The sequence below is a fragment of the Rhinopithecus roxellana genome, chromosome 12 (genome assembly GCF_007565055.1).
Source record: "Rhinopithecus roxellana isolate Shanxi Qingling chromosome 12, ASM756505v1, whole genome shotgun sequence".
NCBI lineage: Eukaryota > Metazoa > Chordata > Mammalia > Primates > Cercopithecidae > Rhinopithecus > Rhinopithecus roxellana.
Window position 1 is genome coordinate 119,780,493 of NC_044560.1, and position 16,768 is coordinate 119,797,260.

General features: G+C 41.1%; 1 protein-coding gene across 1 annotated transcript; it reads left to right on the forward strand.

Moving 5' to 3' along the window:
• Nucleotides 1-222: 222 nt before the first annotated feature.
• On the forward strand, nt 223-16,490 carry ZNF470 (zinc finger protein 470). Its single transcript, XM_010387031.2, has 6 exons — nt 223-788; nt 1,512-1,637; nt 3,967-4,058; nt 8,026-8,152; nt 8,270-8,365; nt 10,338-16,490. Exons 3-6 carry the CDS (start codon nt 3,999-4,001, stop codon nt 12,206-12,208), a joined length of 2,154 nt encoding a protein of 717 aa, XP_010385333.1. The 5' UTR covers nt 223-788; nt 1,512-1,637; nt 3,967-3,998; the 3' UTR covers nt 12,209-16,490.
• The last annotated feature ends 278 nt before the right edge of the window (nt 16,491-16,768 follow it).

Genomic DNA, 16,768 nt, shown 5'->3' on the forward strand with positions numbered 1-16,768 from the left:
TTCAGTGAAGCGGCCTGTACTTCGGTGACCCAGACTCCGGGCTGAGAGGGATCCTAATCCAACCAGGAGGACCAGGAGAGGCCCAAAAGAGGACACAACGCAGTAACCGCCAGGCTTTGAGAGCAGCCGCTCCTCGCAAAGCCGGAGCCCGCTTCCGGAACGCCGCCTCTGTTCGGGACTACACTTCCCAGGGGTCATTGCGGCGGAGGACACGCTTACCTCCGGAGAAGACCCGAAGCCGGGCGAGCGCGCTCGCCGTCGGGTGCTGAGGGGAAGGCGGGCCTAAGCGGGGCGGCGGCCGAGGCTGGACTGGGGCGAGGCGAGGGCAGTGTCCCGGCTCCTGCGTGGTCGGCGGGCGTGAGACTGCGCGTGTGGCCTGGTGGCTGTGAGTGCCCGTAAGTGGTGAGCGTGTGGTGCGGCGCTGAGCGGGGCGAGCGCGCGCGGGGATGGCGGCGCGGTGTGTGACTGCCCGGTGCGTGGCCACGAATTTGCGCCTGCGTGCACGTCCCGGCGGCGTGCGGAAGGCGGTTTGTGTTGGAATGAGTGAAGCACTTTAACCTGCCAAGAGCAGGAAACCTGGCCAGAGGAGGCTTACCCCGCCCTCCGCTGTATCGACTGCGTAGAGGCCCAGTGTGGGCAAAGCCCTAGACCCTGGGGAAGGTGCCCGGGCGGGGCAGCCTCGGCTGAAGCGTTTCCTGTCGGCCCTATCTGGAGGGGGCAGAGCTCAGGACACGACTCCATGTCCACAGTTCAGCGAGGAGCGAAGACCATGGAAACAGAGTACACAGGTGAGAGGGACAGATGACGGATGCAGCTGCAGGAGTGGACACTGAGGTTTTGGGTGCTGTCCTTTGGGGTTCAGGTGCTGGAGGAGGATGTCTCCCGTTTCTAAGGCTAGTGGACACGAAAGTCCAAGGATTTGGAGGGTCACCTTGGGTCAGAGTGGAGCTGGGTTTAGTTAGGGAGGGACCTTGACTTGGCCAGAGACACCTAACCAGATACCTGACTCAGGTCCTTGGGATATCACTAAGGGCCCAGGGGAGAGAACACTACCCGTTATATTACCCATTATAGCATTACCTCTGGGTACTCCGCTGCTCTTCAAGGAAGAGTTCAGCATTTAGATTTTTACCCTTCAGAGCGCTGTCCCATCTATCACTATAGGATGGACTTGGGAAGAAGGCGAGATTCACAGCCTCACCTAGGAATGCCGAGGCATTCCAGCCTTTCTGTGGGTTAATCACGTTCTGGTCAATTGTGGAAGATACCGCCATTCTTTGGGCTTCTCTCCCTCCCCTCTGGCCTCCCACTCCGATAAAGAGAAAGGGGGAAGAAGGGCTATTTTTAGCCATATTGTTTTTTGCTTGTTTAGCTTCCTGCATGGAATAGTAATAGCTCATGTTTAATGAGTGTTTATTATGTGCCAGACACAGTTCTAAGACCTTTTGGGAGCATCAACACCAAACTTCACAACATTATGAAGTAGGAACTACCTTACCTCTTTTTTACAGATGAAGACATTGAATCATAGAGGGGATAAGTAATCACTAGTAAGTGGAAGAACCGGAATTCAGATCCAGAACAGGCTGACTCCAGAGTCACTGGTTGTCATGTAGTCTCCTCAACTATTGTCTCAGGTAGGTTTCTTACCCACTTTTGACAATTGAAGAAACTGACTCTGAAAGGGTTAAATAACTAAAGAGTTCATATCCCAGAACCTCTACTGAGCAGGTTTGGGGTTTTTTTCTTAAAAACTTTATGACTATAGACCAGGCACGGTGGCTCACGCCTGTAATCCCAGCACTTTGGGAGGCCAAGGCCAGTGGATCACGAGGTCAGGAGATTGAGACCATCCTGGCTAACACGGTGAAACCCCGTCTCTACTGAAAATATAAAAAATTAGCCGGGTGTGGTGGTGGGTGCCTGTAGTCCCAGCTACTCTGGAGGCTGAGGCAGGAGAATGGTGTGAACCTGGGGGGCGGAGCTTGCAGTGAGCTGAGATCAGGCCACTGCACTCCAGCCTGGGCGACAGAGCGAGACTCTGTCTCAAAAAAAAAAAAAACTTTGTGCCGGGCGCGGTGGCTCAAGCCTGTAATCCCAGCACTTTGGGAGGCCGAGACGGGCGGATCACGAGGTCAGAAGATCGAGACCATCCTGGCTAACACGGTGAAACCCCGTCTCTACTAAAAACTACAAAAAACTAGCCGGGCGACGTGGCGGCGCCTGTAGTCCCAGCTACCCGGGAGGCTGAGACAGGAGAATGGCGTGAACCCGGGAGGCGGAGCTTGCAGTGAGCTGAGATCCGGCCACAGCACTCCAGCCTGGGTGACAGAGCGAGACTCCGTCTCAAAAAAAAAAAAAAAAAAAAAAAACTTTGTGACTCTTAAGTTCTTAGGTAAAATGGAGATGATAATGTTCTATACCTTACAGTACTGTCATAAGGATTAAATGACTTCATACATGTAAAGCACTTGGTATAGTCCCTGCCATGTAATGTGTTCGTTTTTACCATTATGATAATCCTTTGAGAAGGCAGTGGAATTTAGATGAAAGAAACCAGAATTCAGATACTTTATCCTCTTCCTAATTAAGGAAATGTGGCTCAGTGGAGTCAAGGGACTGCTTCAACACTGTAGGTTGTCACAAAACAAAATGAGATTCTGGGCCTCACGAGGATTTTTGCGTTTAGTTGTCTGCAAGTCACGTGGACTCTTGTAACAAAAGGAATGCCTCCCTCTGGGAAACATGGAATTCTTCAAGGAATTTGTCTCATAGAATCTTCACAAATCCTGGCCAGTTGCACAGAGGACATATTTTCTGTTATTTTCTGGTGTCTGAGCAAATAACTTTTTTGGTAGAGTTAGCCAGACCTAGGTTAGGGACTGTGTTTCTTTATTTACAAACTCGTGTGACTTGTGAAAAAGACTTGACTTCCCAGAGCTTTCATTTGTAAAATGGTGACAGTATACCCTATTCTGATTGAAGATTGTGGAGATTTAAAGAGAGTATTAATAGACACAGCACAGACATGGTGGCTCATGCTTGTAATCCTAGCACTGTGGGAAGCCAAGGCAGGAGGATTGCTTGAGGCCAGGAAGTTGACCAGATGCCCAACTCCAGGAGGTTGACACCTCCTGGCCTCAAGCAATATAGTGAGCAATTGGGCAATATAGTGAGAGCCCCATCGCTATAAAAAGTAAGAAAAAAACTAGCTGGGCATGGTGGCACACGCCTGTAGTCCTAACTACTTAGGAGGCCTAGGCAAGAGGATCACTTGAGCCCAGAGTTTGAAGATACAGTGAGCTATGATCATGTCACTGTAACTCCAACCTGGGCAACAGAGAGAGACCCTGTCTTAGGAAAAAAAATGTACACACACATAGAGAACACCTAGTATTAATACATCTGTTGTTAATGAATTGGTGGCTGATGGGAAGAGAGGGTCAAGATATATTATGCTCGGCCGGGCGCGGTGGCTCAAGCCTGTAATCCCAGCACTTTGGGAGGCCGAGACGGGCGGATCACGAGGTCAGGAGATCGAGACCATCCTGGCTAACACGGTGAAACCCCGTCTCTACTAAAGAAATACAAAAACTTAGCCGGGCGATGTGGCGGGTGCCTGTAGTCCCAGCTACTTGGGAGGCTGAGGCGAGAGAATGGCGTAAACCCGGGAGGAGGAGCTTGCAGTGAGCTGAGATCCGGCCACTGCACTCTAGCCTGGGAGACAGAGCAAGACTCCGTCTCAAAAAAAAAAAAAAAAAGATATATTATGCTTATCCTGAAAACCCAGAACAGAGGGGAACCCCAGTTATATATTTCAAGTCTCCCAAAGAGCATCTGGACTGTGGGGTGGGGGAGTTGGAGGGAGGATTGTGAGTAAGGACAGAAGAAGCTGAAGGGAAGGAAGCATTTTTAGACTGATTATTAGTGCTACTTGGTTTCTTACGACTACTTTCTCGTCCCCAGCTCTGCAATGCCAGAGTAAAGCTCTTCTCCAAATGAAGAGCCAGGAAGAGGTAGAGGTGGCAGGAATTACACTTCGTAAAGCCATGTCCCTGGTGAGTTAGTATTCCCCCTGTCGCCACTAAAATAGTCTTGCTTTTCAGGATTTGGCAATGCTTGTCTTCTTCTGAAAATTTTGTGCTTAAGAGTTCCACCCTGAGGCCTGTTTCCTGTTTCTTCCCTTTCTGAGATGTGATATGGGGTTGTGAGTGAGTGATAGACTCACACAGCCCAGTGCCCTCTCAGAGGTTCCTTCTCTTCTTCCTACTCATTGTTTATTTTTCATTCAAGAAATGACCCAGTCTGAGCCCTTCCCTTATGCTCAGTCTTTTCATAGGCATCTGACAAAGCAGAAGTGCAATCCTCAGAGGAAATTTCCATGCCTAGTTCCTAAGTCTCAGTCCTGATTCTCAGAGAGGTTATAATCTGTTGGAGAAATGAAAAGGCAGCAAACACTTATGCAGTGTGATAAGTGCTGCAAGCAGAGAGTAGGCTCACAGTGGAATACTTGGGAAGGGCCATTAATGGCCCGTATGATATCTTTGGGTGAATTAAAAAAAAAGATGCCTCTTCCTCTCTGCTGGTGAAGCTCTGTAACAGGCCACACAATATGGCAAGAGGAAGTCTACCATATTTTAGCTCCTTCCTGCCTCCTTGGTGAGGAATACTTGAGCAGGATATAACCTGCACCATCCTACTCACTGCTGAGGGCAGGAAGGGTTGGGGGAACTTCACAGAGGAAGTGATTCCTGAGTTACGCCTTGAATGAAGCGGAGGAAGTGCAGGCACAGGTGGAATTGGTGGCATTCTGATCGGAGTATGCACAGGTTTGTTTTCCCCATTTGACCATGGAGCCGTAAACATCTTAAAATGCCAAGGAATGTTTTACATCCTTTCTTCTTTCTAGGATGAATACCATAATCTGTTTGTTGATGTTCCATAGGTAAATTGTTGACAATTATCTGCTATTAATACAGTGTTGTAGTAATCATTCTTGTAGTTGAATTTTTGCCCTCATCTCTGATTATTTTCTTTAACTAAATTCCTAGTTTTTCATTCCTTGTGGATTAAAGTTTCTCAAACTGACCCTACTCCAGAACATTTAAATTTTATTATTTTTATGGCCAACAATGGAAGCTTCAGAGCTACAGTTCATGTTCTGATTAAGATAAACTGCTAATCTAGTTTCACCAGCAAATTGCTTATTGTAAGAAAGTATTGAATTTGGTTTACAAACTTAGAAAATTAATATTTTTTTAATGGAGTATTTTTTTTGTTTTTTTTGTTTTTTTTTTTTTTGAGATAGAGTCTCACTCTGTTGCCCAGGCCAGAGTGCAGTGGTGCAATCTTGGCTCACTGCAACCTCTGCCTCCCAGGTTCAAGTGATTCTCCTGCCTCAGCCTCCCAAATAACTGGGAATTCAGGCATGTGCCACCATGCCCGGCTAATTTTTTTTTTTTTTTTTTTTAGTAGAGATGGGGTTTCACCATGTTGGCCAGGCTAGTCTCAAACTCCTGACCTCAAGTGATCTGCCAGCTTCGGCCTCCCAAAGTTCTGGTATTACAGGTGTGAGCCACTGTGCCCGGCCAAATTTTTTTTTTATAATAGGCATAACAGCTTATGGCCAGAGCATGACATCTTTTCTTAGGTATAATGCCACAAAACATACACTACCAAAGTAACTTGTTTCTTAGAGCATTTAGACATTTTAAACAAAAACATTCACGTCAGTTGCCAGAGGAAAATATTTTAAGAGTGGCAGAATTTGTCATAAAGGTTAAGATGGACTATGCACACTCCACTCTTTTTCCCACTGAAAGTTGCTATAAAACCAGGACAGCATGCTTGTAACAGCAATCTGAGGTCTCTGTAAAGTAAATAGTAGCAGGCAGGCTGGGCACAGTGACTCACACCTGTAATCCCAGCACTTTGGGAGGCTGAGGCAGGTGAATTACCTGAGGCCAGGAGTTCAAGACCAGCCTGGCCAACATGGTAAAATCCTGTCTCTACAATAATAATAATAATAATAATAAATAGCCAGGTGTGGTGGTGCATTTTGGTAATCCCAGCTATTCGAGGGGCTGAGGCATGAGAATATACTTGAACATGGGAGGCAGAGGTTGCCATGAGCCAAGATTGTACTACCACACTCCAGCCTGGGCAGCAGAACAAGGCTGTGTCTCAAAAAAAAAAAAAAAAAAAAAAAAGTAGTAGCAGTCAGACTGGGGAAAAAGCCCCAGATTTGAAGTACCACCAGACCATAGTGCATTTACCTTCAAGAGACTCAAAACCTGCAAGTGAGTAATGGTGTGGACAGAAAGAGCTGCAGGAGAAGGCTTCTAGTTGATAATCAAACTGCTGAAAACTAAAGACAAAAAATCTAAAAAACCAGCCACTGAAAAATGATGAACTGTCAACCTAGAATACTATGTCCAGGGAAATAGCCCTTAGGAATGCAGATAAAATAAGTTATAAGAACATTCACTGCCAGAATTCTACAAGAATCACTAAAGGAAGTTCTTCAGATAGAAATTATGCCTGAAGGGGACTTGGAGCATCAGGGTGAAGGAAGTGCAACAGAAATGGGAAATACTGTTTGTAAATACAATAGACTGTTCTCTTGAGTTTATAAAAATATCTTCAATGGTTAAAAGCAAAGCTAATAGCTCAACTAAACAGAACAGTATTTTAATATAGGTAATCTAGATTCAAAGACCATGTCTAAACTATTGTAGCATACTACAGTTAGGTAAAATAAGATGTAAGAACTATTACTGAAATACTAAATGAAATGTTTCACCTGTTCTTCTTGGCCTCCTCTTTTTCCTTCTCTTTGTTTTTTCCCTTCTGTCTTTCTTCATCCTTATCATAGGCAACAATTCTCAGGCAATTACATCATGCCAGGCACTTTAGACCTGTTTCTTCATTTAATATTCACAATGCCGCCATGAAGCAAGTACTATATTTCCATTTTTCGGATGGGAAAACTGAGGCACAGGGAAGTTAAACTTGGCCAACCTCACCCAGCTAGTCAGTACTAGAGACCAAATTCATTGGAGTAATCTGATCTTTTTTCTGATTTATTCAAAACTGGTATTTATTTAAAAGTCTGATGTTGATGTAAGTGAAGTCATGAAATAAATTGAAAATCTGCCAGTAACAGTCCAGTGGATCACCTTGTGGGTTGGTTAGGAAATGGAGCTCATGTAACAAAATACAGGTTGCTTGATATATGCTCACATTACATTATTTCTCCTGATAATTTCCCATTAGATTATCCAAAAACAACTTTTGGGCATGTTGGCTCAGGCCTATAATCCAAACTCTGGGAGGCTGAGGTGGGAGGATTGTGACAGGCCAGGAGTTTGAGATCAGCCTGGGCAATATAGTGAGACCCTGTCTCTACAAAATAAAGAAATAAATAAAAAAGGAAAACGAAAAACAACTTTGCAAATGTGTTCTTCTCTCCTAATACAAATACATTTTTATGTCAGAAGAAAAGACTATAGCTAGGTGTGGTTTTTTTTCTTTAATTTTTTAGGCATACCTCTTAACATCTCAAGAACACTAAGATTTCTTAGAAAATATTGTGGAGATTGAAATCATGTTCATCAGGTCAGCATCCTTCCTTGCAAGTTTTTCTCATAGTTCCAGAGCTCTTTAGTTTCTCCATGTAGAGAAGTGATTTAGCTCCTAACATGAATAGCATTGCATTAGCACTTGATTATATCCTGTTTTGAACGTAGTCAGCATTTTTTAGTGGTAATGTATTCTCACCACCTAGAATTGCAAATGTTTGAAGAGCAAGGAGTATCTCATTTTTTTCTTTTTCCTAATATGTACAGCATAACTAGGCAGAAAGGTTGTCCAATAACTTACCTGACCTGGATCATGTAGACCCTTAGTGCAGTTACTTATACATAGTGTTTTTAATCCCAAAGTGAGAACAGCATAACCCTTTACCCTAGAGCCACATTGGAATGTGAACACTGAGTGAGCAAGATTATATTTGTGTCATTTTAGGGTTCAGTGACTTTCACAGATGTGGCCATAGACTTTTCCCAAGATGAATGGGAGTGGCTGAATCTTGCTCAGAGAAGTTTGTACAGGAAGGTGATGTTAGAAAACTACAGGAACCTAGTTTCAGTGGGTAAGAGTATCTTCCTCCTTTTGCCTCCCCATGACTCAGTAGTCTTTTATGCCATTATCAGAATTTCCCACAGTCTTCCACAGCATAGGCAATTTTTATATGTTTTTTTACATGCAGGTCTTTGCCTTTCTAAACCAGATGTGATCTCCTTACTGGAGCAAGAGAAAGACCCTTGGGTGATAAAAGGAGAGATGACCAGAGGCCTGTGCCCAGGTAAGTGCAGGATACCTAGAGATAAAGGAACTGTTCTCAACATGTTCTTCTCTCTGAAATTTGTTGGAAAACACCTCTCAAACTCCCTCCCAAACTGAAACTTGTCTTCTAACGCTAGTTTTTGAATGGTTATTCTCTTCCCTACTGGTGTAACATACCTCCTTTACCTTTACTGATTTCTTATGCATACCAGGGTCTATTTCTGAGCTCTTGTTTTACTGATGTTTACCTAATTCTACTCAAGCACCATATTGTTGTCATCATCCCTACTTCAAACATTTCTGAATCCTTTAGACAAGCTGATGTTTAGTTTTTGGAACTGGTTTAAATATTTTCCTTTCTTTAAAAGGTGAGTTTATTGAGTTAACATGTATTATATCTATTTTCTTCCCTTTGCCTTTTTCTCTTTTGTATTTCTTTTGTTATTTATTCTTGTTTTGTTGTTTATTAGGTCTGTTTTTTCTCCCTCTCTTCTTTATACCACCCTACCCTTTGAATTAGAAAAGTTTTTGGTTCTGTAAGTTGTTACCTTTATGTCTTTATACATTTTAAGATCATTTAGAATTTTTCTGCTTGATGTTCCAGACATTATCTTCTGATACCCTTACAAAAGATGAAGAAATCAGCTCCTGAGTATTACTTTCTTTCCCTGTGTACGTCATTTCCCCACTTATATTGTGCTCACTGGGATTTTTGACCCAGGGTATTTTATTCAATTTTTTCAAATTGCCTTGCTTTGTAGCTGTTTTACTGATTTAGAAAACTAGATAAGAGACAACAGAAATATATTGCAAGAAAATGAACCTCAAATGAGATGGTCCTGGTTTAATCTGTGACCTGAAGTGTAGACTTTTCCAACTTTCAGTTCCTCATTTTATTTTATTTTATTTTACTTTTTAAAATTAGAGACAGGACCTTGCTATGTTACCCAAGCTGGAGTTGAACTTTTGGGCTCAAGCAGTACTCCCATCTCAGCTTCTTGAGTAGCTAGGACTACAGGAATGCACTACCACACCTGGCCCTACTTTTCAGCTCTTACAGTTTCAAGAAGAGGATTGTGAGTTACTTGTGGTCCTAACTGTGTACATTAATAAATAAGAAGTAATGAAAATCGTAAACATCCAATTCACAATATTAGAAAAAGAACAAAATGAATTTAAGGAAAACCCAGATAAGTTATATGTAGTGATTTATACTTCTGCAAATAAAAGTAGGGATAAATGAATTAGAAACAGTAGCGCTACTGAAAATTATAAATAAAGTTTTGTATATACTTCATTAGAAAACCAATACAGTATATAAACTGTAAGGACAAATGAGAGGAAACACAAAAACAAAATAATTATAAATAACCACACATGCATAAGAACTTAAAGGAATCATATGAATCTATTTTCCTCAACTCTCCATAAATAATTTGAAAAAATAGATGATATTCTAGGAAAATATAGTAATGTAGGTTACCATAACTGATACCAAGAGGAAATACAACATTTAAACAAGTAGGTTACCATCAAAGAAAAGTAGAATATTGTATAGGAACTGCCTCCCCCAAGAAAAGAAGCCACATCCCCAAATAGTTCTTTAAGGAAAAATATCACCAATGTTGTTTCAATTGTTCTGGGATAGAGAATAAAAAGGAGAGCTTAAAACATTTTCGTTTATGAATACAGCGTATCCTATGATACCAAAATCTGCCAAAATAGCACCAAAAAGGGAAATTAGAGACAAACCTCAATTATCAATGTTGGTTCAAAATCTTAAAAGGTCATATTGAAATAGTATACCATGACCAATGAGGATTTATCATATCAGTACAAGGATGGTTGTATCACCTAATCTTATATAAGAACCATAAAAACATGTACCTCTGCTTGTGGATTTCAATAACTCTGTGATTCACATTTTTATTTTCAAAGTTTCCATTCTAGCATTTAATAAAGGAGACATTCACTTTCTTAATATCTTTCAGACTTGGAGTGTGTGTGGGTGACCAAGTCATTATCTTTAAACCAGGATATTTATGAAGAAAAATTGCCCCCGGCAATAATAATGGAAAGACTTACAAGCTATGACCTCGAATGTTCAACATTAGGGAAAAACTGTAAACGTGAAGACTTGTTTGAGAGGGAGCTTGTAAACCAGAAGACACATTTTAGGCAAGAGACCATCACTCATGTAGATACTCTTACTGAAAAAAGAGACCACTGTAACAAGTCTGGGACAGTTTTTCATCTGAATACATTATCTTATATAAAACAGATTTTTCCCATGGAAGACAGAATGTTTAATTTTCATACAGATAAGAAAAGCTTAAAAACACATTCAGTTGTGAAAAAACACAGGCAAGACTGTGGAGAAAAGAAACTTTTAAAATGTAATGACTGTGAGAAAATATTCAGCAAAATCTCAACCCTTACTCTTCACCAAAGAATTCATACAGGAGAGAAACCCTATGAATGTATTGAATGTGGAAAGGCCTTTAGCCAGAGTGCCCACCTTGGTCAACATCAGAGAATACACACAGGAGAAAAACCTTTTGAATGTACTGAATGTGGGAAAGCCTTCAGCCAGAATGCTCATCTTGTTCAACATCAGAGAGTTCATACTGGTGAGAAACCTTATCAGTGTAAGCAGTGTAATAAAGCATTCAGCCAGCTTGCACACCTTGCTCAACATCAGAGGGTCCATACTGGAGAGAAACCCTATGAATGTATTGAGTGTGGGAAGGCTTTTAGTGATTGTTCATCCCTAGCTCATCATCGAAGGATTCACACTGGGAAAAGACCCTATGAATGTATTGACTGTGGAAAAGCTTTCAGGCAAAATGCTTCTCTTATACGTCATCGGCGATATTATCATACTGGAGAGAAACCGTTTGACTGTATTGATTGTGGGAAGGCTTTCACTGATCACATAGGACTTATTCAGCATAAGAGAATTCATACTGGAGAGAGACCTTACAAATGTAATGTGTGTGGGAAGGCTTTTAGCCATGGATCATCTCTGACAGTACATCAGAGAATTCATACAGGAGAGAAACCTTATGAATGCAATACCTGTGAGAAAGCCTTCAGCCATCGTGGGTCTCTTACTCTTCATCAGAGAGTTCATACTGGAGAGAAACCCTATGAATGTAAAGAATGTGGGAAAGCTTTCCGGCAGAGCACGCATCTTGCTCATCATCAGAGAATTCATACTGGAGAGAAACCTTATGAATGTAAGGAATGCAGCAAAACCTTCAGCCAGAATGCACACCTTGCACAACATCAGAAAATACACACTGGGGAGAAACCTTATGAATGTAAGGAATGTGGTAAGGCCTTCAGTCAGATTGCACATCTTGTTCAGCACCAGAGAGTTCATACTGGTGAGAAGCCTTATGAATGTATTGAATGTGGGAAGGCTTTTAGTGATGGCTCATATCTTGTTCAACATCAGAGACTCCACACTGGCAAAAGACCATATGAATGTCTTGAATGTGGGAAGGCATTCAGACAGAGGGCATCCCTGATTTGTCATCAGAGATGTCATACTGGTGAGAAGCCTTATGAATGTAACGTTTGTGGAAAAGCCTTTAGCCATCGTAAATCCCTTACTCTACATCAGAGAATTCATACAGGAGAGAAACCTTATGAGTGTAAGGAATGTAGCAAAGCCTTCAGCCAGGTTGCCCATCTTACTCTCCATAAGAGAATTCATACTGGAGAAAGGCCCTATGAGTGTAAAGAATGTGGAAAAGCATTCAGGCAGAGTGTACATCTTGCTCATCATCAGCGAATTCATACTGGAGAGTCATCAGTTATTCTCTCCTCTGCCCTCCCATACCATCAAGTCCTATAGATCCAATCTTGTAAATGCTTCTAGAATCCATCTGCTTTTTTCCAGCACATGTTCCATCATTATAGTCCAAGGCGCAACCATCTCATCTGGATTTCTGCAGTAGCATAACTGTTGCCCCTTTTGCTCCTATCAAGTACATGTTTAACACTAGGCAGCCTAACCTTTTAAAGATAAAAATACATATTTACTTTCCCATTTAAAACCCTTGATTTGGAAAATATATTAATCCATTTCAAGGGTTTAGCACACACTGGCATATGGTTATTGCTAAATAAATGCTAACCATTAAGGTAAGGTTTCCTTACAAACCGTCATATTAAGCAGCAAGTAAACCAAACCAGTAAGTCAAGACTAAGATTTTAGAGCAGACAGAAGACTCTAGTCTGGTAGAGAGAAAAGATGAACAAACTCAGAATTGAAAGATGTGTGGTACACAAGGTAACATGGTGGCTTATCACTCCCTCTGTGGCGTTGTTGAGCAACTCTCACTTGACACTGAGAGAATCAGTCAATTAGAACAAAAGCTTTTAGCTGGGCACAGTGGCTCATGCCTGTAGTCCCAGCACTTTGGGAGGCCGAGGCAGGCAGGTTGCTTGAGCTCAGGAGTTCAAGACCACCCTGAGCAACGTGATGAAACCCTATCTCTACAAAAAAATACAGAAATTAGCCAGGCATGGTGGTGCACACCTGTAGTCATAGCTACTCAGGAGGCCAAGGCAGGAGGATTGCTTGAGCCCAGGAGGTAGAAGTTGCTGTGAGTCATGATCACACCACTGCCATTCCAGCTGGGCAGCAGAGCCAGACACTGTCTTAAGGAAAAACAGAAGAACAAAAGCATTTGGTAGAATGTAGGACTAACCAGGGTGGTTAGCATTAAACTAAAAGTAACAAGCCAAAACAACTTGAATAGATTAATAGCCATGAAACAGACTGAAAAGGGTCATTCAATACTTTCACCTTTATAAAAGTGCCACAGACAATTCCTGTGGTAAGACTGTTCTAGCATAAAATTAAATGCAATAAGACCTTCCATCTTGTTCCATGACGTTGACAAGACATGCCAAAACATAAAAATAGGTACACTGCAATTAGTTTCTGAATGTAGATATTACAAATTAAACTTATTTTTAAAATATTTAAAAATAGGAAGGCTAGACATGCCTCTGTATAGAAAGGCTGATAAAAATATTTCTCCCTAAATTAAATTTGTAGGTTCATTGATATTCCAATAAAAATTTTCATGTATTTTTTAGTTGAGAAGCTGATTTTCATCATCTGTAGAATTTTGATTTTAACAAGGAATGTAGTTTACACTGGGAATGTAGTACAAATACTAACTGAACATTTGCTAATGTGTCACACACTGTTTTAGGTGGTGGAGGATACAATAAGGTACAAAATGGACAAAAATATGTGCTCTTACAGATCTAGTAGAACAGAAAATATTAAGTACATGCCATGTGATAAATATATGATATGTCCCATAAAGAGAAATGATCTAAAAAAGAAGCTAGGGAGTACTGGATCAGGCACCTTACTGTCCCCAGAACATGTGGGTATTAGAGGATGAGGGAAGAACTAGAGGTAACTGCGAGACACAAAAGGCATAATGAAAATAGTCATGATAGTCCAAAGGCAGGTACTGTTTATGATGCTTTGAGTGTTGGAGGAAGGGAGGACTGATGGTTTCACAGAGATCATGGCAGTTATATTCACTCATATAAATGTTGATTTAGAAGCTGGTGGAAGGGTATTTTTTGAGTCACAGCTTTATTGAGACAAAGCAATTCTGGAGAAGAACACCCATACCCTCTCCTCTCTATCCATCAGCAGAAGTGAAGAGGGAGCACCAAAGCTCCACTTAAAGTGTGCAACTTACGGCTTTTAGTTCATTCACAGAGTTGTGCAGCCATCACCATCAGTTTTAGAACATGTTCGTATCCTCAAAGAGGAATCGCTTGTCCTTTTGTAGTTATGTTCATCCCTGGAAGAGTACTTTTTTTTTTTTTAAACTGAAGCACCCAGACCTCTTGAGTTCCCTCTTAACTGCTTTCTGTGGCAGTATAGAGGGCTATGTGAGGGAAGCTCTTATCCAGAGTACATGATTGCTAGAAAATGGAGCTTGGGGCTCCCTCTTCACTTCTGCTGATAGAAATATAACAGCTAGGGGATGGGTAGCCTCACCAGAGAATGTGGAGTTTCAGACTCCCCTTATATATGATAAAAAGGATTTTTCATTCTAGTGGGGAAAAGGTGGTTGGATTAAACGGCATTGGGAAACTTAACTCACTGGAAAAACAGATCTGTACCTTTCACACTAATGAAGGCCTGAGAGGTTAAAGGTCTAAATGTAAAATTAAAGTACATGAAAAACAATAATATTTTTGTACCCTTGGTTTGAAATAGACTAGGCACTAATGCATAACCCCAAAGCTGATATTAGGCTTTCATATGGTGGAAAACATCATAGTCAATAGGTAAATGAGAGACTGACACAAAGTGTTTGCAACAGATATAGCAAAGGACTGTAATTCATGATATTCAAAGTATTATTACAAACCAATAATAATCTTCAACTTAGAGAAATGGCAAAGCTAATGGCCAGTTCACAAAAGATGAAATAAAAGCAGTTAAATTATCCAATATCACTAGAAATCAAGGAAATGCAAATTGAAGTGATTAACTACTTTTCCCCCAAAAGACTGATTAATCGAGTGATAACATTCGGTATTGGTGAATGTGTGGAAACAAGGGCATTCCATTGTTGATTATATATCTATTGCTTTATGTATATACCCTTTTAATTAATATTCCTTGGAAACCAACATATACAAAGCTAGATAAATGTATTAGTGGCAAAAAAATTAATGGTAAACTATTAAAATTACCTAAGTGTCCATCAGGGTAGTGAATAAATTAATTATGGCATATATCCATTCAATAGGAATTATGCAGCTGTTGAAAAAAATACCAATTTGTATAGTCATTGAAAGATAGCTGTGCTATACTAAATGAAAAATTGCAGACCTGTATTGTAGTATAGACCCACAATTGTAATATCGAAAATAAAAATCAAAATACGTATTATAGTAGGCATCTGTTTTTCTCTGCCCAGTTTCCCTTGCCTCCTCCTTTTGGCTGCACTATCTCATCTTTTCCTTTTGAGTAACTGGCCATACCCTACCATATGTTTCTGATGGACGTGGCCAATAAAATCGTCTCTGAATTTCAAAAGGCATTTGGATCTGTGTCATCCAATGGCAACTCCCTAAAAGCTCGATGCAGTTATTCTTTTGACGGGTCCTGGAACCACCCTGGTTTTTGTACTTTCTAAGTCTGTGATTGCTCGAACTACCCATTATCTTTCTGGCACTCGATTTTTGCCACCTGTTGGTCAGTTGCTTGCAAGTAAAGAAACAATCATACAGAATTTGGTATGAAAATTGGGGTATAGGCATTAGAATCTTTGGAAAATCAGGTATTGGGAGTTGATTTTTGGATGAGATGGGCCAAATAAGACATTTTCTAGACTGGAAAGCATCTCATGGTGTGCAATGAGCAAACACCTGATTATTATTCATTATAGTCACCTGGGATGAATGGCGGTCTAGGGTTCCGGATAATGACAATTTACAGAGGATGGAGAACGCTGAATCCAAAAGTTATATGTAATACTGGTATCGCACTGCTTTGAATAACTTTAAGTTCAGCTATTGGATTTCTAGCATTAAGGCAAAAAAATTAAAGTAAGGGATTTTGTATGATATTGTTGAAAGCTGTCTTACATTGTTTAAAGTCATAGGGTTAAGATGGCTCATAACCAAATTTAGAGACTATTTTTATGCATTGTTAAAGTGGAATGCTGGTTAAATTTTATACTTTATTCGCAAGAGTCACTGTGAATTGAATTGTGAATTCAGTTCTGAATTGTGTTCCCATCAGCACCACCAAATGCTGGCCTCTACCACCACCAAATTTACTTGTGAAGTCCTAAACCCCAAAGTGACTGTATTTGAACATAAGGCCTTTAAGAAACTAAGGTTAAGTTAGGCCATAAGAGTGAGACCCTAATCCCATAGGACTAGTGTCCTTATAAGAGGAAGGGACACCAGAGCTCTGTCTCTCCACATGTGCACAGAGGAGATGCCATGTAAGGACACAACAAGAATGCTGCCATCTGCAAGCCAGGAGGAGAGACCTCACCAGGAACCAGTCCTTTCAGCCCCTTGATCTTGGACTTTTAGTCTCCAGAACTGTGAGAAAATAAATGTTGGTTAAGCCACCCAGTCTGTGGTATATTGTTATGGCAGCCTGAACTGATTAATGCAATTACCATATAATTTATTGTCCAAACTGGGACATTTTTGAGAGTGAAAGGGATAGCTAACTGCACAGGGCACTTAGCAACAGGTGTTCACATCCTCAGCAAAGCAGGATATATGGTCATACTTCTTGTGTAACAGAATATTGAATAGAAAAAATATAGCTCTACTATTGGAAAGGTGATATTGGAGATGATCCAAAGGGTTGGAACATACTGAACTTCCGGATTCGTGTGAT

Coding starts and splice junctions, on each gene's coding strand:
- ZNF470 (XM_010387031.2), top strand. CDS start 3,999: ATGAAGAGCCAGGAAGAGGTAGAGGTGGCAGGAATTACACTTCGTAAA. Junction 4,059..8,025: donor TTCGTAAAGCCATGTCCCTG/GTGAGTTAGTAT, acceptor GTGTCATTTTAG/GGTTCAGTGACTTTCACAGA. Junction 8,153..8,269: donor CAGGAACCTAGTTTCAGTGG/GTAAGAGTATCT, acceptor TTTTACATGCAG/GTCTTTGCCTTTCTAAACCA.